General features: G+C 43.9%; 1 protein-coding gene across 7 annotated transcripts in view; it reads right to left on the bottom strand.

The window, feature by feature from the left end:
• LOC111874015 (ecdysone receptor) overlaps positions 1–23,087 on the bottom strand; it is a 513,347-nt gene that overhangs the window by 78,751 nt on the left and 411,509 nt on the right. Inside the window, exon 1 of one of the 7 annotated variants that reach the window (XM_023869126.2) lies at positions 12,179–13,675. The exons of the other annotated variants lie outside the window; for them this stretch is intronic. Within the exon in view, the coding sequence (XP_023724894.1) occupies positions 12,179–12,557 (379 nt within the window). The 5' untranslated portion in view covers positions 12,558–13,675. Of the gene's footprint in view, positions 1–12,178; positions 13,676–23,087 lie in introns of those variants that run through there. 7 annotated transcript variants of the gene reach the window in all.

A 23,087-nucleotide genomic window follows, 5' to 3' on the forward strand; every position in this document is an offset into this window, starting at 1 on the left:
TATCTGTAGTTCACAACTGTTGCTGGTCCTCGTCAGCGCATTCTCGGGTCCCAGTACCAAGAGACTCAGACATTTTTGAGACTCCCCCAACCTGGAGAGCCACGTTCCCATATTTATATCCCCCAGGAACAGAATGGCCCAGTTACACCCCCAGGCACTGGGTTGGCTTTTCATCGCCCCCTACTACCCGCAGGTTGAGGTATTCGAACTGAAAGCAGGCTGCGACTTATAAAGGTCAAAGTTCGTGCTAATACGGATGACTTCTGAAATAAATGTAGTGATAGGATAGTTCCTACACGAAAGCTTGAAACAGATGAACCGACGGATGCTTTAGACGCGAACTCTGACCCCGTTTGAGTATTTCCAGACTTACTAGAAATAAGCTAACAGCTGAAGACAGATCCATACGCAGCCTTGAAAACATTATTAGGTACTTCTGCTGCACAATACGAAGTCTGCTGAGAAGAGACGAGCTACGGGCAGAATGGCCGGGGTTCTGCCCCTGGTAGCGTCCAGACCGACTCTGAGGCCCACTCAGTCTCCCATCCAATTGAGTACCGGGTCTGCCTTTCCCTGGGGGTAAGGCAGACCGGGGGTTGGGCGGAGTTTCGGAGAGAGCGCGCTCAAATTAGGGGGGGGGGATGTATGTCTCTTAGAAAAGAGCACACACAGTTCCACGAAGCCCCTGCTCCTCAGACAGTACACACAGCGATTGACTGGCTGGCTGAACTACACGGGACACAGTGAGTAGCTAACAGTTACATATCCAAAAATTTACATTTCATGGACGGCCGCGCAACAGCTCAGGTGGTTAGTCGCTGGCTTTCCACCGCGGCGGCCCGGGTTCGAAGTCGGGTATAGACATGCGGGATTTGTTGTGGATAAAGTGGCGCTGGGGCACGTCTTCTCCGAGTACTTCGGTTTTTCCTGCCAATCTGCATTCCACCAATTGCTCCACGATCACCCTCACCTATCATCTGGGGCTGGTATAATAGGCCAGTAGTGAACGCAGTACCAAGTGGACTGTCTCATCTCATTAACAATAATAAAGTAATAATAAAATAAATTTCATGGAAATCGGAGGTACATTTCCTGGTTCAGAAGAACCTTTCACTGATCTCTCTCCAGGGAAGGATGAGTCCAATCCAAAATCTCCCATCCTAATTCTTTAAGATCCATTCTAAATATTATCCCCCCCCCCAACATACGCTTTAGTCTTCAAAGTAGACCTTTCCTTCGGATTCCCCCATTAAAACGTTGGATGAATACCTGATTGCTGACATGCATACTACATGCCCTGCCTTTCCTATCCTCGATTTAATCTTTCTAAAAATATGTCGACAAATACAACTGATGATGTCCCTCAAAATGCGATGGGCTGGATGACCGATGGGTCGGAGTTCGAGTACCGGTAGGAGTAAAATTTTTCTCTTTTCCACGTCGTCCAGACTGGATCAGGGGCCCAACCGGCCTCTTATCCAATGGGCACCGGGTGTAAAGCTGCTGGCACGTGAAGCTGACCACTCACCTTCAATTAGTGCAGAGGACAAGAAAACGTGGATCTGCAGTACTTCCCACACGCGTCTTCATGGCGTAGTGCTTGATTAGTTAAGCTGCAAGACAACTTCATCATTTTCAAACACGCTCTATGTTCTACCCTTAACGTTAGAGATCAAGATCAATAACCAAACAAACAACAAAGACAGATTTGTAAAAATTTCTGGAAAATGGTTGTATTTATTTGCAACGTCTTTGACGACGGTGACAGCGGTTCACAACTGAGCGGCAAACGTTTCGCTGTAGATGAAAAGAGGTTTGAAACGGAGGTGCGGAAGTGGCTGAGACAACAGTCAAATAACTTCTACACAGCGGCTTCGGACCCACTGGTAAAACNACTCAAATCTTACAAAGTGTATCAATGTTGGTGGAGGATTCGTCGAGAAACAGATGTTCTTTTACAGGTTCAAGTATGACATGTTTTACGTTTTATAGCCATTTGTGACCTATCTACTGACTCTCCCTTGAATTACCCTGGAATTCAGACTTGAAGGACTGAGTAAAACAATGAAAAACTTTGGCAAAGACAGTGTTCCAGCGAAATTCTGAGCCGCCGATGTGCCGAAGAGGAGTTACGGGTGTTTGTGCTATGTCAACCAGCTCCACAGACAACATTACATATGAATACGCATGGAACTAAATATTTATGCGGGAAATGGAACAATGCATGACTACAGAGGAAAACTGTTAAGCCTTTTGGAACAGAATGAATAAGAGTTTTGAAACATGTACGTCCTTATAACAAACTGTGTATAAAATATAAACAGAATGTCCCAGGAGCAAGGGTCATTATTCTGGGAGGTCACAGAGGTCACAATATCGGTCATTCTAAGCAAAGAAGTGTACATATACATGAGTCCTATTCCGAACGGTTTCCGAGATATAGCTATTAACACTGTAGTATACACTGTACAGACGAGCAACACGCCATGTCCTCACGCGAGTTGCAAAGTGCATTTGATGCTGACGGTAGAATTTTCGATAAAGTGCCGTATTTACGCATGTATAGGCCGCACATTTTTTGCCAAAAATTCAAGAGGAAAACTAGGGTGCGGCTTATATTCGAAATCACAATTCATTTAAAAAAAATTAAACGTTGCCAAATGTCGGCATAATTTCTACTCCTGAAATAATATGCCAAGAAAATTATTTTTTCTATAATTTCTGTCTGAAAATTGTGCTGCGGCCTATACATGCGTAAATACGGTATTATGCTAGGTAAACTGTACCAACTTTGTCGCTTGAACAATAAACACCGGTACTAGAAACAGTACGTGATATCTTTCTTATCAGCAGTTTTGGAACTGTACAGTGAAATAGCTCTATCTCGGAAACCGTTCGGAATAGGACACGTATATACACAAATTTTTGCTTAGAATGAGACACTATGACCTCCCAGAATATTGACATTTCCTCCTTGGGCACCCTGTATATAACGAGACCACTGAAAGAATATCTCTAAGTTCGGAACAGGCTTGTAACTAATTTCTGGGGGGGGGGGGGGTTAAGCCATATGGAAAACACACAGTAGTTAATTTACGAAAATACGCAAGAAATGTAGTTTACTATCAATTAATTTTCGGAAACTCTCTAAAACAAAATCGCGGTCACAAAGTACACATGCCTACGAATCCCGAAGGTGTATGGGGGTGGAGGTACAACTCCACAAATCCGTAACTTCAGCTTCAAGCCCCGGCCGCCATATTCCCGGGAATAGATATGTGGCTTGGTAAACCCCAGAGATGGTATAGTATGGACGCTGTGGAGAAGAATTTCTTGCCAATGTCGTGAATCGAACACCGATTCTTCGGCCGTCCAGACAGCAGCTATACGGTCAAAGGGGAAGGCAAACAAATAAATAAATAAACCAAAACATTTATCTACCACGCTGTCGTCAGCCGATAAGTAAGTTTGCCGTTGAGTTTCAGTAGGACAGACTTCCAACAGTCTCTGGTACGTAGCACGATGGCTGCTGGGTACTCAAGCAAACTTCTGTGTCACTTTCACTGAGCGGGTCGCGGTCTTACGTCACCGCTGCCGACCGAATAAAAAAAGTGTACCTCAAAGGGAGAAACTGTTTTCGCTTCAGGCACGGCCCAACTGGTTACATTAACTCAGACGCTGGCGTGTTCATTACCGCACTTACCTACCGTCTCACACTTAGAAGCCGGGATAGCTCAGTCGGTATAGCGACTATGCTACGGGCCGGACGACCGTGGGCTTGGAGTTCGATTCACGGTAGGGGCAACATATGTTTCTTTTCGCCACAGAATCGAGACCGGCTCTGGGGCTCAGCCGACCTCCTACACAATGAGCAACGGGAGAGTAAAACGGCAAGGGTGTGAACCTGACCACTCACCATATATTGCCAAGGTTAAAAATGGAGGGACTATACCTCCACTCCCCCACATGTCTTCATTGCGTGGTGCTTAATTAAGCAAAAGACAACTTTATGAAAAGTAAACGTAATATTATCTCCTTACTTAATTAAGCACCACGCCATGAAGACATCTATGGGTGTGAGGGTACAGCAACACCATTCTTAACCTCGGCACTAGATGCAGGTGCGTGATTAGCTTGACGCCCCTGCCCCTTTATCCCCGGGAAAACAGCACCCGGTACCCACTGTACAGGAGGTTACGTGGGCCCCAGAATCAATCTGGACCTTACCGAGAAAATTTTCGTGCCCGTGGCAGGAATCGAACCCTCCCCGTTCCTTGCTCGTACAGACCACAGCCTAACCGCTAAAATGAGGTGCCCCAGTTTCACAGGGATAAATTTACTCACTTTAAATCTATCTTAATGGTCTCTTCCACAAACAGTAAGTGTTTGTGTTGAAGAGCTGGGACGAGAGGCGTCCACTGGAAATAAGGTGCACCTCAGAGTCCTGTTGCGGACTCATGCAGCGGGCAACACCAATCTGAATTCCATAATAAGTGGCGACTATGAGTTCCTTGTGTAGGGCTCTGCTCCATGAAGATATGGACCTCTGATCACAAACATGGCGGTAATGCTAAGCTGCAGTTATATCGAGAAAAATCAACAGAGAATCTGTACAGAAATATCTGAAGGAATGTGCACATTTTCTTAGAATATTTCCTTCCATTGCGTCAACATAAAGTGTTCGCAGTGCAGAACTCATAACATTCAAGTATTCAAAAAGGCATACGACAATTTTCAGGCAAAACTCATAATTTCGTATTAATCCTACGAAGTATGCAGAGAGAGATAAAGGTATCATGCCGTGGAAGCCCATAGGGTTGTGAGATGTCGAGGATCCCACATTTCTAGACAATCGGCTCACAGGTGGCGGTGAGGCTGTCAGTCTTACGGGCAGGCCGGCCGCCCTTTATCCCCAGGAAGAATCCTGGTACTCATTTCTGTTAGAGGCTGAGTCGACCGCAGGGCCATAGTGTGGCTGGAAGGATTAGGTAAATTTTGACTTGAACTTCAAACACATGTGAATAGAATGAAGGACATATTAAGAACTGTATACACATAACTTCTGCACGTCGTCCACTAAACAAGTGAAGGTCAGTCAGTACTCTCTTAAGAGCCGTAAATTTGCAAGGAACATTCGCCTATACGTGATGTGTTAAGGGCACGGCAGTACAACAACTGGAGTATCATGGCTGTTGTTCATTGTCCTGAGTTTCTTTAAAACACAACGTTTCGGAAACTGAATCTGTTATCTATCGTCAGACATAACGGAGGAAAGCTGCCCATCAGCTGGGCCCACCAGAAAGCGCTTGTATCCATCACTGGACTGACAATAAACCTTTCTAAAGGGCTCAAATGAATACGAGCTTCAGGTAAGGTCCCAAAACGTTAAGTTTGAAAAATGTAAAAATGCTGCACCTCAAATTAAACCATGGCCACTTCCTTCCACATCCTTTACCCTTCTGTTCTCTTAATTTGAAAGTTCAACGGAGGACTGTCTATGTTGTGTACCTCTGCGTTACGAAACCATGTAGCCTTGTAGGCGGAAGAAAAATCTTCCCCTGCCCCAGCGGTGTTCGCCTACGAGATTACACGGTGTCACAACCCATTAGTGGCTGTTATCTAGTCATTCGACTTGGTACAGTCTGGGATTCTGACAATGTCGTTAAGTAAACTAGAAATAAACAATACACTGTGTAACAATACAAATTCGGCCGTCAATGCAACAATTTCTTTATTAATTTGGGTTAGCTTCAGGTATTTCTTGTTACACATTATTAATTACTGAATTGCAACGTGAGATCCTTACAATTCAGTAATTAATAATGCGTAACTGAAAACACCTAAAGATGACCCTTTAAGGGTCGAAACATGTCGTGTAACCAAAAATAATAAAAAGTTGCGTTGACGGTTGAATTTGTATTATTAGTTGTACTTACGCAACAGGCTGCAAACGATAAAAATATTACACCGTGCAGTCTTGTAGGTGAGTACCAACTGGCGGAGGGATACGTCTTCGTGGTCTACTTTCAAGATGGAGGCAGTATGATTGTCTGTTGTCATAGCCCAGAAGGCTGCAATGTGATTCTTCGCCAAAATGCAAACGTTGGCATTTTTAAAGGGATACCAAGCTGTATGGCGGAGTGGAGGTACAGCTCCACGCATTATACATATATAGCATTTATTATTATCATGAAGGTCTTGTTAGTAAGTCACTTTCCAAGCTGACTACAACTAAAGGTAAACCTGTCCCTGTGCGGAAGTAAGCACTACGGCACGAAGACGTACTGGAGTGGAGGTATGGATCCACATATTCCTAACTTCGGCACTAGATGGAGCTGACTGATCAGCTTCACGTCCCGGACCCCTTACCCCCGGTACCTATTGGATAGGAGGCTGGGTAGGGCCCCAGAGCCGGTCTGGACGCTAATGAAAAAACAAGAATCTTACGCCTGCCAGGAATCGAACCCCGGTTATCCAGTCAGTAGCTCGTCGCTATTCCGGCTCCCTCCAAGCTCACTGCACCTCTCTCACACGCTGTCCGCCTAATATAAAATGTAGGGAAACGTTTAAACATTCGACTTAGCTCAGTCAGTATAGGAAATAGAGGGCTGGAGTTCCGGTAGGGGCGTCTAGATCGGTTCTAGGGCTCACCCGGCATATTACCCAACGAGCACCCGAAGCTCCTTCCAAGGGTAAGGAACTATACCTCCATTCCCCCATACGTCTTGATGGAGCGGTGCTAAATTGAGCGCAGGTACAACCGTACCTTCGATTTTACAGCGAAGTTAGGGACGTGATGTGAGCATGTCCACCGCATCGATCGCGGGACGATTTTTGGTCAATCTCATAGGCCTATAAAGAAATTATACGTGAAAAGCATGTGAAGTCACTTGTAATATAATATGATTATATTCAGATTTTGAAAGGAAAATACAAGTACGTATTAGTCATTCCTATTTTTCTGTTCTTATATAGCTTACGTGAAAATTGCTTTACACGTGTGTTAAGTGAACTGTGGGGAAGTCCCTACTCTGTCCTTATCACGTGAACTCTTTATTTTTACCAAAAGTTTTGCTTAAAGAAAGGTGTAATGATAGGAGGGGATGGTAGATCACTGGCAGTTTTGACACTGAAATGTTGATCACAACCTGTTTGAAGTTGGACATGCCTGCTCTAAACCAATGCGTGTCCAATGGAGCAGTGAGCTCGACCCACACGCTGCCTCTGTCTTCAGGGCAGAAGGGTTAAGAGTAGTTCTCGATCTGTGACTCTAATTAGCTCCTGAAGATAGAATTATCGTAAGCCGAATAAGGAATTATGACAGACGTTCATGTTATAAATTGAGATACGTTTCAGGACCGTGGGAAAATACAGAGCGTTCCAAAAGTCAGTTACCGTAAAATATTATCTCGTATTAATAGAGATGTTCAGATTTAAACCTGCCAGTTAATATACAGAACGGTATCACAGCGTTGTGAGCTGTGGCATGAACAGGGGGACCTCATTTTGAACATTTTTGGTAAATTTATTATGTAATAAAAAACTTCTAACGTATTTCACTGCACACTTTACTAACCAGTTAACTGACTGTTGGTCCTTCTCTATGTATCCAGCTTTATTTAGTATATAAAGTAATAAGCTAAGAACCAAGGAGTGTTATCAGTTCCACAGCTAGCATTATTTACATGTCCATCCATCTTTACAAGCCGTTTCCATTGCAGAATACCTCAAATCCAAAGGTAGTTCTATGGCTCCTTATCGTCTGCGCGTTCCATCATACGAAGTTCTGGCTCAAACGGACGCGTCTTTCACTTTTCACCAGCCATCCTTTTCAGCACCCATGTTAGTATGCACAACTGCATTTATTTAACGGAAACACAATGGGCAACCAAATTATATCGGTAAACAGAGGTTTCAGACACTCAAGATGGCGGACGAGTTGCATCGTGTAACATCGACTCACTACACGCAAAGGAAAGTATACTTGGAGGATATCTCGAATATCGGTTGTCTGTGGTACGATATCGATGTCAATTTCGAGATATCGAAGTAATCAGATTCCTCCGAGAGGACCTGACGGGTTGGTCTTTTAATAACGAGCATGACCTGGATTCGGAGGTGCTCGGTTCGATTCCTGGCCAAGGCAAAGGCTAAACTGAGTGTCTTCGTGGTTTTTCTGTCCCTCCAGGCAGAGGCGGTGACAGTATCTCAGGTTACGAGAGCATCCTTCCTCATCCTGTCCAATTCATGTATAATCCTGTCATTCAACGCTATATAGTCTGCAGTCCCGATAGTGAAAGCGTATGATTACAAAAAAATAAATATGAGGGAGAATGAGTAAATAAGCCATACATGGATATAAAACGCAAAACACGTCAATATTAGAAACCAAAAAATAAAAAAAAAACTTTCATTTCTCGACATGTCCTCCACCAACATTGATACACTTGTCCCATCGCTTTACCAGTGCGTCGAAACCCGCAACATACAAGACTTCTGACTTCTCTCAGCCAGTTCAGCACCTGGTCAGGCATCATCTGCGACTTTCAAACGTTCTTGAGAGAATGTCTCCACCTAGTTGTGAACCGACATACGCGACAAACACTTCCCACCGTTAATAGGAAACATTTCTTTATGAATATCCTGTGCATTGAGTCCCTTTGACCACAAGAAACGCATAACATAATGCTGCTCTTTGGTAGTACACCCTCAAGCACGATCGCCATTTTGACTACTGAAACCAGCATGCGCGTCTGCTACCTAGACTGTCATGAAGCTGGACTGTGCTGCTACCTAGTGGTACACATAGAAGATCTACGAGTATTACGTCCATTAAAGCACAACAGATCATTGAAGGCCGCAGTGGGGGGGGGGCGGTTTTTATGGCCCACCCCTTACATACATACATTACGTCCATTACAGCTGTTTTACTTTCATTTGTGACCTATTTACTGAACTCCCTCGTATATCTACGAAACTACACAATGCCATATTGTACAAGGCAATAATAGTGGCTAGGCTACAGGCTGGACGACCGAGGAATCGTAGTTCGAGTCCCGGTATGGGCATAATATCTCCCTCTTGCCCATAACGTGCAGGTCGGCTGTGGGACTCACCCAGCCTCCTATACAATGGGTACCGGAGGGATATTTCGTCTGAGGTAAAGAGTCAAGGCCGTAAGGCTAACTATTCACCTCAAATCTAATACCGAGGTCTTGATGGCATGGTGCTTAGAAACTAAGTTCAGGGACAGCGGCCTCCGTAGTCTAGAGGTAACGTTCCCACCTCATTACTCGTAGTACGCGGGTTCAAATACCCGGCGGAGGTCGTCGAATTTTTAAGGGCGGAAAAATTCAGGGAACAAGTCCTCCGGGAGGGACTTTGAGCCGTGGGTCCCGTGTCGTAGCTTTACGGCACGTAAAAGAACCTCATGTCTCCAAAGGCGGCCACTGAGCAAAATTACGGACGTTTCCTGCCCAACAATAGTCGCTAATACCTCTGGTAGATGGAGGAAGCATTATAGATACCACTCAGCTAGTAGAGCCGGGCTCGCTGGGTGGGCGGGACGGATGGTAAGCACCAGTACCGGTAGGATATAGAGACTGGTAGAATATCATAGAGGGAACCACAATGGACCAAGACAGGTCTAAGTGCATGGGGAAACCCACCCTCTCCAATAACTAACTAAATAACTAACTAACTAAGTTCATGGACAACTTTAAGGCCGTGAGAACTCCAGATCGCAGCTTCATCTACTGTCATGGCCTCGGCAGTGCGACGCCTTGGCAAGCGACTGCATGGAGCGGTGCTTGGCTAGTGCAGGTATCTCAACGTTTGCTGGCAGCATACGTGCGTACGCAACGAAAAACGCGGGCTACAGGTTTCGTGACGGAATGTGCGCATGAGCACTTCTGACTTTTAAGCGACAGACTAATTCCATCAACATGGGATTAAGGAGACCCTAACCTCAATTTTTAACCACACACAAATATGACATTCCCTTGCTTATCTCGGTATACACACAGTTCAGTGGCCCAGCTCCTCAAGGTCAAACTTGAAGTAAACAAAAACTGTTTAACTTTAGTTATACGCCCAAGAATATTTGACGATCCAGATCAGAACCCATTTAACTGAGGGCATAACTCTGCCATCCCGTAACTCACTACTGTGTCTCTTTTATGTAACGACAGTTTACATTTGATTAACGATGTGAAATGGAGTGTCGTGTCGTGCTTAATTAGTTAAGCACCATTAATTTAATGGAGGAGCGGAGGTATAGCTCCATTCATTTATTATGACAATATTTGTGCATGAAAAAAATACGATAAACTTTGTAGGATTTGAAGGCCTCACAGAGGTGGTTATGCGATTTCTTCTGGGATATAACGCCGTGTAGTCGGTTGAAAGTCAACCGACGTTTCGGAGGAACATATCGCCTCCATCTTCATGGTCGAATATGCCGAGCGAAAGCAGGCGACAGGCAGTGCTTTCATGTTGGTATCTTGCTCGGCTTTATCTTAGACACTGAAGATGGAGGCGACATATTCCTCCGAAACGTCGGTTGACTTTCAACGGACTACAAGGCGTTGTATCGCAAAACACAGTACTTCAGTAGCGATAATCGGTGTCCCAGTCAAGATTTAAACTCATGGCCTCACAACAATTCGAAAGAAGGTTCATCAGGGAGCAAGGCGTTGTCATAAAACTCGCGTTACATATGGCGTCATGCGGAGTACATCCACGAGCAAATGGTTTTGAAATGCAACACCAATTTGCAAACTTCTGCATGGGGACAGTTCTCAGGCTAGGTAGCCAATTTTCTGATACTGAAGAAACAAATTCCCCGCAGAACTTGATATTTACGATCATTACAGCGCCAGATCAAAGGTTCTATAAAATATATAGTCATGATCAAAAGTAACATTAAGATTTTATTTAGACTTACATGTCTTCGCTCCTTCATAACGACAAGTTGAAAGTACGCGTCAATTTGGTTTCCAGTGAGTGTGAGAGTGTGTGTAAATGCCCATCAGCATTCAGAAACTCGAGACCCCTTTAACGGATCTTCATGAAATTTGATACTGCGGGGTCTTATTAAAAATCTGTACACACATTCTAATTTGGGTTAAAATCAATGACGGACCCTACATCCGTTTCCACGCACATTAAGCAGTAAGTTGCCAAATATGTGCCGAAGAGAAAATTTTTTCAAACAAAGGTAAGTAAAGTGAAGCTATCCCTGTACCAGGCTGTGAAGGCCCATGGGGTTGTGAGACGTTGAGGGTCCCACATTATCTAGACAATCGGCTCAAAGATGGCGGTAAGGTTGTCAGCCTTATGTGCCGACCGCGCTTTACTCCTCAGGAAAATTATTTAATTAATTCCTGGTACTCATTTCTGTTAGAGGTTGAGTGAACCCCAGGGCCATAGTGCGGCTGGAAGGATTAGGTCAACTGAAAAAAATCCAATGACCTCATCGGGACTTGAACCCGCGACCTTCCGGCTTGTAGCATAGCCCCTCAACCAACTACGCTACCGCGTGTAACACGTTGCTTGTACACCCGTTCGGCTTCTGTCTTAACGTTTCCTTTGTCTATCAATGTTTGTACCTTCACTGTGGATGTTAAGTTAGAATATTTTCTCACACTCCCTTTTCTAATATTGTGTGTTTATAAATTCATTTGTCCCTTATATGGTTTTGGTTCGTATGGCGTTCATTTCGCGGGAGGATGAAACAGCGGACCTGCGCACGGTGCTGACCAAGTTGCAGAGCGCATCGACTGCTCCCGCACGTCCTGACAACTTCGCAACCTTGGAGCTCCCTCTCTGAGCAACACGCCTTCACTCATCGGTCATCTAGCTCGAGTTCTACCAGTCAGTAGAATTTCAACATGCAAGAAACAGTTCTAAGGAACCCCCCCCCTCATTTTTTGTCAACCCTCGGAATCGGATAGCCTCAGAGTAGTGGGACCTGGGTGATGCACGTGTATGCAACAATTGGTGGAATGAGAATGGGTAGGGGAAACAAAAGTACCCTGAGGAAAATTGATTCAGTGTCGCTATAAATCCCACATGATCTGACCTGGGCCCCAGCCGTGGAAAGCCGGGTATGGCACGGCCTTACAAAACTTCAGATAAGATTTAAATGTTTTTCGCCAAAAATAAAAGTGGTTAGTACCTGAAATGGAGCCGCTGGTGTCCGAGCGGGGTCCTGCAACATGCCGAACCCCCGAATGAAGACCGCTTCTCGCATTCTGAGCGTTGAGATCCAGATCCCAAAATTCAAGGTCCACCTCCCCAATATCCGACGATCCCAGGGAATGTGCAGGGCTCATGACATCACCTACACCACTACCACCAGTAGAGGGACCACCAATTAACGCTGTTGCGGCCCCCACAGGGGAACAGGATGACGTCACCTCCGACGAACCTTCGTCTCCCATTTGGTGTTGCATCGCTATGGGCCTCATAACAAATCGGACAGCGGCACCCTGTCCACGCCTCTGATTATGTTCTGACCACTGCAAATACTTGCCACTAACCCACTTAAAACTCATGAGCCACTCCCAGACACGCTTTCGTCACACAAAGATTTTCAGCGCCACAAATGATTTCGTCACTTTATGAAATAGACAAAGAGTCCGAAGGTGTCAGTCAGGACACGATGGCTGCGGGAGGCAACAGTTGTATGGGCCCGCCATTCTGTTCTGGACACTTCCATATGCTGGTGACATCAGTCACCTTAATAACGCTACAAGCTCTTCAGTGCCCAATTAGAAAATTCCGAACACTTTGTGAAATTTATAAAAACACTTCATCGGTACTTAGTTAACTATACAAAACAGAAATCAAAAAGGTAAAACAACCACATGTAAACAATGCCAATGACAAAAAAAATTATATGTAAACGTCTTAAACTGGCCAAATGTTGGACTTAGTCCAACAGTCCTTTCCACACAATGCGTACGAAAAGCAGTTCTCGGTGACAGTAACCAAACAGTTGCAAAACCACACAGTGACTAAAATGAGGGCTTAAAAATCTCACGTATGAAATAAGACGTGATATGTTTAGCACACGGGTGAAATCGACTGCTCACTTCCACTGCCAACAAAAATATAGTCTGTTCAAAATGCCACACATACGTATTCAATTATTATTATTATTATTATTATTGCATCTGCAACACAAGCGTTATGTAACTATATCAGGTGATACGAAATAACACGTCACTTACAGCTCACATGAAACAGACTTGAAAAAAAAAATAGAAATTTCATTTATGAAACAGCGTGTCTCTATAAACAACTACAATCACTGGTAAACAAATGTGCAAAGAATTAGTGTCTTCGCAAACCTCACAACATTCAACTGCTCCACACAATGTAATGCTTACAGCTCCGACTGTCGCTTCTTACCGGTACAGTTTTCAATAACACGACACCAACACCGAACACACTCCTTCCTCTACACTACAAGCCAATCCTGGTCAGCCAAATCTTTCTTATTCGCGTTCCCCTCTTCCTTGCCAAAATCACGAACCGTGAAAATCACTCTTAGCTTAACAAGAACTTTTTTATACTGAAGCAAAAGAGTTACTCCGCCTGTGTGAACAGGTAGTCGGCCGCTAGCCGCCTGTGCATCTCGGCAACTGGTTGGTTGTCCATGACGTCAGCTCAAACAGGTAGGTCCCTGGCCCGTCAACAGTGAAAGTACTCCCTCCCTTCCCCGACCAAGTAATACAGAGCTGCACTGGCCCTGCACAGGGATGGTGATCGTAAGCTACCCTCGGCCATCCGAAATACCGCCCTAATTCCCCTTCCACGACGAGACCGTGGAGGTTTTGTTGCCCCATTGACTCAAAAGACGGGCCTTTCAACGAAATCGTGGTTCACGTTTCCAAGGTCTACACAGACTGTGAAACGTCTGTTACAACACAGGTTATTAAACTGGACATTAAAGAACGCGAAATAAAATCACGGCCTTCTGGCATGTGATGCCGTGTAGTTTGGCTGACAGATACTGTGTCGTAATCATCACTGATGACGCGTCATCAGATACTGACGCAAACTGATGCGTCATCATTATAAATGTATTAAGATAAAGTTGTCCCTAATCTAGCACTACGCCATTAAGACGTGTATGTATGAATCCACGTATTCTTGACCTTGGCAGGTAAGTGGTCAGCTTCACGTCCTGCCCGCTTTACCCAAAGGAAATGAAACCCCGGTACCTGTTGAATAGCAGGCTGCGTGAGCCCCAGAACCGGCCTGGACAACGTAAAGAATAAGAAATTCTGCCCTTATCGGGACTCGAACTCCTATATATTAACAATATATGTACAAACGGAACCCAAATCGCCATACAGCTCATATTATTGAACATGTAAGGACTTTTCATCCATCTGGTTCCCCGCTGAAGTTATGGCGAGCCTGAAATATGTTTTAGATAAAGCATATCAACGTTTCGGAGCAACTTACTGCTTCCATCTTTCGGATGGTGTAAAAATTTACATTACGAACATAAATACGTCACATAAGTTGTAGTAACGAGCCCAACTTGGAATTAGAAATTCTGAAGTATTTAAATAAAACAATTCTCACTTTATCATTCGCACTGCTATTATCTACATGACAGGCCTGTCACGCATGCCCACAGTTCCTCTTTCTCAATAATCAACCGAAACGTCCCCTCAAATTGTCTGCAAAAGCGCAGTTCCAATCTTCAACAACTACGAACTGTCCCAAACATACTGGCAATTTTATGCTACATGAAAATTACGAGATATATCGAGTTGAATCCATATCAATCTCGAATACTTTTCCCCGATATCAACTGGCTATACAACTGTCAAGGTGTGCAATCCACAAAATCACGACCTCAACTATCCACCCCCTTGCGTCTCTGAACACACGATTGAGACAAAATCAATCAATACCAGTGGAACGCCCGTTAAAAATTCAACGGGAAAAATTGAAAGTTTCCACATCTAGCTATGGGTTCCACAGCTAACCCTTCCATTCATCCACCCTTACACATTAAAGCCCTTGTGGTAGAGGTAAAGTTGTCCCTGTGCTGAACTAATTATGCACTACGCGTACTGGGAGTGGAGGTACAGACCCATGTATTGACCTCGGCACTAGTTGGAGGTGTCGCTTTACGCCCAGTGTCCATTGGGTAGGAGGCTGGGTGGGCCCCAGAGCCGGCTTGGACAATATGGCTACCAGGAACCTACCTGGGGGGTAAAGGGCGGTCTGCAGGCGCATACAGCTGACAACCTCACCGCCATCTGTGAGCCGAATGTCTAGAAAAATGTGCGAGTCTCGAGATCTCACGGCCCGTTACAGGGAGAACTTTACCATGTAGCGCTTGAAAGGCACTCTAAAATCATGACTGCACTGAATACGCACCCTATGAACTTCAAACGTTCTGAAAAGGCATGATAATATTAATTATAATAACACAGAATTCTAGAGGTACCTTCTTCCGGCTAAGGTCGAGACTTAACTGTACCTGCCATGGAAACACTGCCGGTTACTGCTGTCATCTTTCGATTCTCTCACAACGAACTGGGACTTATGTTGGGTTAAGTTTCTACGGGAAACGGAAAACGACAAACCCGACACGTATACCCCGCTTAAGACAAATCATGAAGCCGACCCGGTGGGAGATTGGGGGATTCAAATGCAAACATCCCTTAAATCTTGACAAAGCACCGGACAGAATACAAATCTTGGTCATATCGCTCAGCTAGGCCTTCCACAACACAACTGACGGCTCCGCAAACAAGTTAATTCGAAGATTGGATGGGACATTGTGTACTGATCAGTTTCTGGTCTTGAAAAGAGAGGCAGAAAGAGCTACCGAAAAGTTGGTAACGACCTATTACACTATACATGGTGTCAAATCCCAGAAGACCCCTGCAACACGGCAACCCCGACTGCATCCCTTGGCCAAATGGCTTGGCGGTCCACGCACTCATCATCTGGAATTTCATCTTTCTTTCATGGACTTAGGAACAAAAGGCATCGCACACGAAGGAGACAGAATCCTTACGTAAAGAGCTTTTTTGTTAGATTCTTGGGGTGGAGGTGAGCCTGACTCCACTTGTTACGTCGGCCACTAATTGGCCTACTGTACCAGCCCCGGATGATAGATGATGAGTGTGGAGCAGTCGGTGGAATGAGAACTGGTGGGGGAAATAAAAGCACTTAGAGCAAACATGCCTGTTTCATTTTTTCAATACGAATTCCACGTGATCTGACCTGGGATCAAACTCGGGTCGCCGCTGTGGAAAGCCGGCGACTAACCGCCTAAGCTATCGCATGATAATCAGTCATGGACAGCCCACAAGTGATACTCTTCCAGTTTGTTTGTAGTTTATTCAAAGCCTCTGCAAGTAAGTGAAGATCACAGAGTGTCGAATGATAAAGGAGTGCGTTCCGGCCTTCTTGACATGACGACAGCGTTTTGGTTTTCACAAAATATTCAACCCTCCAAGCCCAAATTCATTTTGATCGAAATAAACACAACCCTTAACACTCGTATTTATAATCAACTGAATTTTAATTACCAGACCAAAGCGGCGAGCAAAAAGAATATTTTTTTGTAATTAAAATGATGTAGGCCTACTGTACTCTTGATTTGGGGGCGAAAAATGACGGCAAATGTTAATAAACTGGAAATGTTGGGGATAAGAGCAATCGTAACTTAGCCTTTTAGAGGCTAGTGGTTAGTACATGTACCACCTGCTGATTCTGAGAGTAAACAGTGTCTGTTTACCTAAACAGCATTAACTGGTTGGGCTTTGTAGCGGTGACTTAATGTGTTTCCTGTGAGGTAGGAACGGGATTTATATATATTATTTAGATGAAGTTCGGTTTTCAAAGGGTTCATTTAAGATATTTTTACATCCATTCTGATGGAAGGAGGAAAAGCACGAAAATTCTCAGACAAAATACTCAGTGTTTCGAGGTTCGAACCGTGCACTTTCCAAAGGAAAATCTGAAGCGTTGAATGTGAGGCTTTCCGCCGGCTTCTTCCTTGGCCTACTCTTTGACTCTGGAGACGGATGCGCCATACGTATTTCCCTGAAACGTTGGTAGACCTCTACAAGACTATACGGCGTTACATACCAGAAGACAGAACTCTTCGTAGTCAGAAGAGTTATGGCTTGGGCCAACCTGCTTAGTGAACAGGCACAGATCATGAACAGCCCCTCAACGTAAAACACTGAAATCCATCTACTCTACGTACAAGGGTATACCATAATATGTGCAGGCAACTTAAAAAAAAAAAAGGCAAAGCTATCCCTGTAATAGGCCATCGAGGCTCCCACATTTTCTAGACAATCGGTTCACAGACAGCGGTGAGGTTGTCAGCTTACGGGCCGGCAAGCCTCTACCTCCAGGAAGATACCTGATACTAATCTCACGAAGAAAAATCCTGTGTATGTACAGAGTGATTCTAAATTACTACAGGATTTCCATGGCCTACAATTTTCAAACCGGAAACAACAGAATAAAACTGCTGATGGAATATGGAAGTGGAACTCAAAAAGTTTTATTTGGCAAAAGCTGTAATCGACGCACTGATATCTTGATTGAGTTACACTTTCCTACTCCGTAAGCAGTTTTACTTTTCTCTTTCCCGTTTGAAAATTATAGGCCATGGAAACCTCGACAATAATTTAGAATCATCCTGTATATTTGAATTTCCCACCGGAGGACAAATACCGGAACTGCTTTTGTGAACACGTTAATGAACCTTCGGGTATTATAACAGCTAGGAACGCATTGGTAACCTTAGCGACTATTAGTTTCTCAAGAAAAAACAGGCTAGGGGCTGGGTGACCGAGAAATCGGGGCCTCTGGGCCCCATACAGCTTCCTATCAAACGAATATCGGGGGTCATTTCCCCGATGATAAAGCGACAGGGGCGTGAGGTTGATTGCCCACCTTCAACTAGTGCCGGAGTTAAGAATACATGGAGCTATTACGTCCACTCCCCAATGTCTTCATGGCGTCGTAATTAAGGACAGGAGCAACGTAACCTTTTGAGAAACTTTGTTGTTTAAATTCCCTACAGAACGGACAATACTTTGTAATACTGACTAAATAATTAACATTAATATTACTACATCTACATCACAAGCTTCCAAAACTATTTATTAAAGTACACAAAACATAGAATACTCCAATTTGTATTTGCCTGATGATGGCTTTTAATAGGCGAAACATGTAGCAAATCCAAACTTGGCACTGACCTTAATATAGTTGTATTGTGACGGTTTTAATAAAGAAATTGTACTTTTGAGAAACGTTTACTTCAAACTGTAGAATGCAGAACTATTGACGGTGTTCTCTCAAGATTATCAGGCATAAATTTAATTAAAAACGGGGATAACAAAATACAAATTTGTGAGATTCTCCCCTGACTGAAACTCAACAAAACTGGTGGAACGATTTATGGAATATACGGTAGTCTCCACGCTTATACGGAAACCAGGCTTTATTATGGTGTTGATATGTGTGAAAATCCGAATGACTTGCCAACTTTCAACGAAAATTTGCCATTTCGGATTTTAAGAAAATGGTTTGTGCAGAAGAATCGTGTTTTACCACTTCGGACCATAAATCGAAACTGATAAGTTCATAACAAGAGGGTTCCATTCATAGGGCTCAGGGCTGAAACATATTTTTCATTGTAAGATTTGAGGTTTTCACGGCGGTGACTATGAAGAAAGTAGTCTTCTGGGATTTGGCACCGTGTATATGTGGTGTTAACCGACGTTTCGGAGGAACGTATCGCCTCCATCTTCAGGGTAGAAGAAAAAGTATAAGAAATCTGCAAGCGACAAGACCGTGAGAACGGTAAAAGCAGACTGCTTTTACTTTTTCTTCTACCCTGAAGATGGAGGCGATACGTTCCTCCGAAACGTCGGTTAACACCACATATACACGGTGCCAAATCCCAGAAGACTGCTTTCTTCATATTTTTCATTATTTTAACCCTTACTTACTTACTTATGGAGCTGAGCCCTACTGGAGGAGCCGCCAATTCTGCAGCTACACAAGAAATTCCCAGCATTTTATGGAACCCGAAGGTTCATTCCCGTGTTCACAAGAGCCCTCCACTGGTTCCTATCTTGAGCCAGATCTATCCAATCCATACCATCCCATCCTATCTCTCTAAGATCCATTCTAATACTGTCCACCCACCTACGCCTTGGCCTTCCCTGTGGTCTCTTTCCTTCTGGCTTTCCCACCAATATCCTATACGCATTCCTCGTCTCCCCCATTCTGCTACATGACCTGCCCACCTCATTCTCCTTGACATTAATCTAGGAAATATTGTCTTAAAATCAACAAAGGGACCTGAAATAAGATCGTTCAACATTTGAACTATTAGAAATTAATAAATATCTTATAGCGTATCGTTAACGGCTACGAACCGAACTGCCGGAAAGATAAAACAGTAAAGTGAACCACCCACCTACGCCTTGGTCTTCCCTGTGGTCTCTTTCCTTCTGGCTTTCCCACCAATATCCTATACGCATTCCTCGTCTCCCCCATTCTGCTACATGACCTGCCCACCTCATTCTCCTTGACATTAATCTAGGAAATATTGTCTTAAAATCAACAAAGGGACCTGAAATAAGATCGTTCAACATTTGAACTATTAGAATTTAATAAATATCTTATAGCGTATCGTTAACGGCTACGAACCGAACTGCCGGAAAGATAAAACAGTAAAGTGAAGTAATTAGGCACTACACCATGAAGCTGAATGGGGGGAGTGGAGGTACAGATCTTGACTTCAGCACTAATGGAGCTGAGTGGTCAGCTTCATGGCCCGGCCGCTTTACCCCAGGGGAAAGAGCTCCCGGTACCCATTGGATAGGAGTCTGGGTGAGCCAAGAGCCTGTCTGGATGACGCAGAGAGGAAAAATACCTCGCCCCTATCAGGACTCGAACTACGACCCCTCGGCCATCCATCTACCAGAGCATTTACAGACTTTATAAACAATTACATTTGAGATGTATGTCCGACAATTCAGAGCGCACAACAAGTAGGTTGGAGGAATACTAGTTCTATTCATCTATGCAGCAAGTTTAGCATCAAATGAAATATTTTCATTATCAACAAAAATAATAATAGCAAAAACGGTAGCAGTAATAACACCAACAACAATTAAAAATTGAACCAAAAATAACCAAAGATATAAAAAGAAACCATAAATACTAAAGATATTCAAACAGGAAAGTTATAACAATTCTACTAGAGTGCAATGTAATAACTAAAGGGTTGCGATGAGGTATAATCCTATTTATTATTTCAGAAATATTTTTCATTTCATTCTTGTGGGCATTTCTTCACAGAAGACTATCTCCTGTAACGGGGGCGCAAGGCACGAAGTCAACCGGGGGCCGAGGACACAGCACTATCTACGCCCCATTTTGTTGCTACCGGAATCTGAAGTTAAAATGTTAAATTCCTTGTCGAAATTCTGTAACGCGCGTGTCCATTGTGCCACTAATGCACAGCACCATATCTTAACGACACTTCAACCCCCCTCCCCCCCGAAACAACATATAAATGCCTTTTAAGAACGGATGAAATAAATGAACGTGAAGACTACTTTTCAGCGCGCAGTAACATGGGAGTCGTAGCTGTTCCGCAGGTCTCTTCGTTCAACACTATAAAGTTGTCTCCTGTGCTTAATTAGGTAAGCACTATGATATGAAGACATGAGGGCGTGGCGGTATAGACCCACTTTTCTCGACGTCCGACACTACATGAAAGTAAGTGGTCAGCTCAACACCCCTGCTGCTTTACTCCCAGTACCCATTGAATATGAGGCTGGGTGGGGGCCCCAGAGTAGGTCTAGATGCTGTGGAGAAAAGAAAAAATTCTTGCACTACAGGGAATCGAACTCGGGCCGTCCAGCTCGTAGACTGTCGCTATACCGACTGAGCTGAACTAACAAATTGAATGTGCTACAAGTAAACAATTCAAAGAGCAGAAATTTTGTTGTAACATTCGTGATTATTTAAAACACAGACGGTTTGTGGTGTTGCTTTGCTGAGTGGGGTTTTGTTTATTTTAATGTTTGGCTATATCTTTCCGCCATTTTCACGTAATGTTTGACACAAAAACAAGGTTAACTGAGGGCCGTGCTTCAAGTTTGAGGGTTCGTAAGTAGGACCGTGAACGTACAGCCCAAGACCAGCAACAACTGTCACTTTTATTATAACTGTTTCATGTAGTGACAGCTATCCAGTCCAGCTGCTTTAACGTTTTAAAAACTCCGCAATTCGTACACGGAATGTATATTATCTGTTTCGTTCGAGTCTCAAAATAAACAGTGATCTTAGCTTAGCACAGCATGGCTATTAAAAATATTACCTTCACGAAATACGAAGCCGTGTAGTCCGATATATCATCAGCGTTCCAGAGGAACGTACTACCTCCATTTTCAGGGCTGAAAAATAGCCCATGCAACCAACAGTTTTCTTGCTTGGTTTACTTTTCGGCCCTGAAAAAGGAAGCAGTACGTTCCTCAGAAAAGTTGGTGAACTTCCGCCGGACTACACGGCGTCACATCGCGAAGAATAATAATATTTAACGATTATTTCCCTAAAGAGTACTAAGACGCTGGTCTGTGTACTGAGGACATGTGGGTAACATTTCCAATTTAACTGTAATGAAAAAAAAAGGAAACTATGTGGCTTGAGTCCGCAAGCGAACTATACCGACCGAGCGACCGCCGCTTGTCGGCGAAGTTAGTGCCAACTTTAGCGGAGAGAGGGTGTCACGTGGTCAGCGCAACAAATCCCCAAGGCCGTTAATCTCGGTTTCTTTTAGACCGAAGCCTCCATTTCCTTGAAATAGCTCCTAAAATATCCTCACGAGGCTGAGTGGACCCCGTTCCATGCTCACTACTTCTCAGAAAATGTGGTAGCGCCGGGAACAGAACCCGGACCTCTGGATCTGTAGGCAGGGACCCTGACCACTAGACCACAGAGGCGGTCACTTAACTGTAATACAGCTCTCGAAATTCCAATCGAACGCAGTACAGCCCCTGATCGACTTGAAAGCCTGAAGATGGTGGTAGCACGTATTACCGAAACGTCTTCGATAATATCTCCCTAGACAACGTGTAAAAGTAAAAAGTAAAGCTATCCCTGTATCAGGCCGTGAAGGCCCATAGCGTTGCGAGACGTTGAGGGTTCCACATTATCTAGACCAACCGTGTCAAACATGCGGCCCCTAAACTTTTAGAGCTAATTGATATTAAAATCAATATTAAAATTTTAGTAGAAATGTTTTTGTAAAGACAATTTTCCAACAGACCAGAAGACAAGAAGTCTCACGCAGACATAAATTAGCAGGCTGCAGGAAATTCAATGTTTTGCTATTTCTAACATAATTTCTTGTGTAATCTCTCTTTTTACATATTGAAAAGCTGTTTGATACTTGTCAAAAATGACATTCTCTTGCTTTTTAAAACTGTAAGATATGTGACTTTAGGTAATTATATTGAAATTATTCCTAAATAATAAATAGAATTAAATTTCCTTGTATCAAAATCTAATGTATATTTCTATTTTGATGTGCAGCCCTGGACTATTATTTATAGGGCTGAGGTGGCCCTCTGTACAAGTTGAGTTTGACATGCCTGATCTAGACAATCGGCTCAAAGATGGCGGTAAGGTTGTCAGCCTTACGCGCCGGCCGCGCTTTACTCCCCGGGAAAATTATTTAATTAATTTCTGGTACTCATTTCTGTTAGAGGTTGAGTCGACCCCAGGGCCACAGTGCGGCTGGATGGATTAGGTCCATTGAAAAGAATCAAATGACCTCATCGGGACTTGAACCCGCGACCTTGCAGCTTGTAGCATAGCCACTCAACCAACCACGCTACCGCGTGCCTCCCAGACCACAACGTGTAATAATCTAAAAAAATTAACATCGAAGTACACTTCCTAACGATTTACCCTGCCTCTAAAATGTCTGCCAGAAAGACTTGTGCCACCTGGGAACCTTAAAAGCAGGAAAGTTTTCTTTTCTGTCCACCACCTTAAAA

Source organism: Cryptotermes secundus, unplaced genomic scaffold (assembly GCF_002891405.2).
Source record: "Cryptotermes secundus unplaced genomic scaffold, Csec_1.0 scaffold1230, whole genome shotgun sequence".
Classification (NCBI taxonomy): domain Eukaryota; kingdom Metazoa; phylum Arthropoda; class Insecta; order Blattodea; family Kalotermitidae; genus Cryptotermes; species Cryptotermes secundus.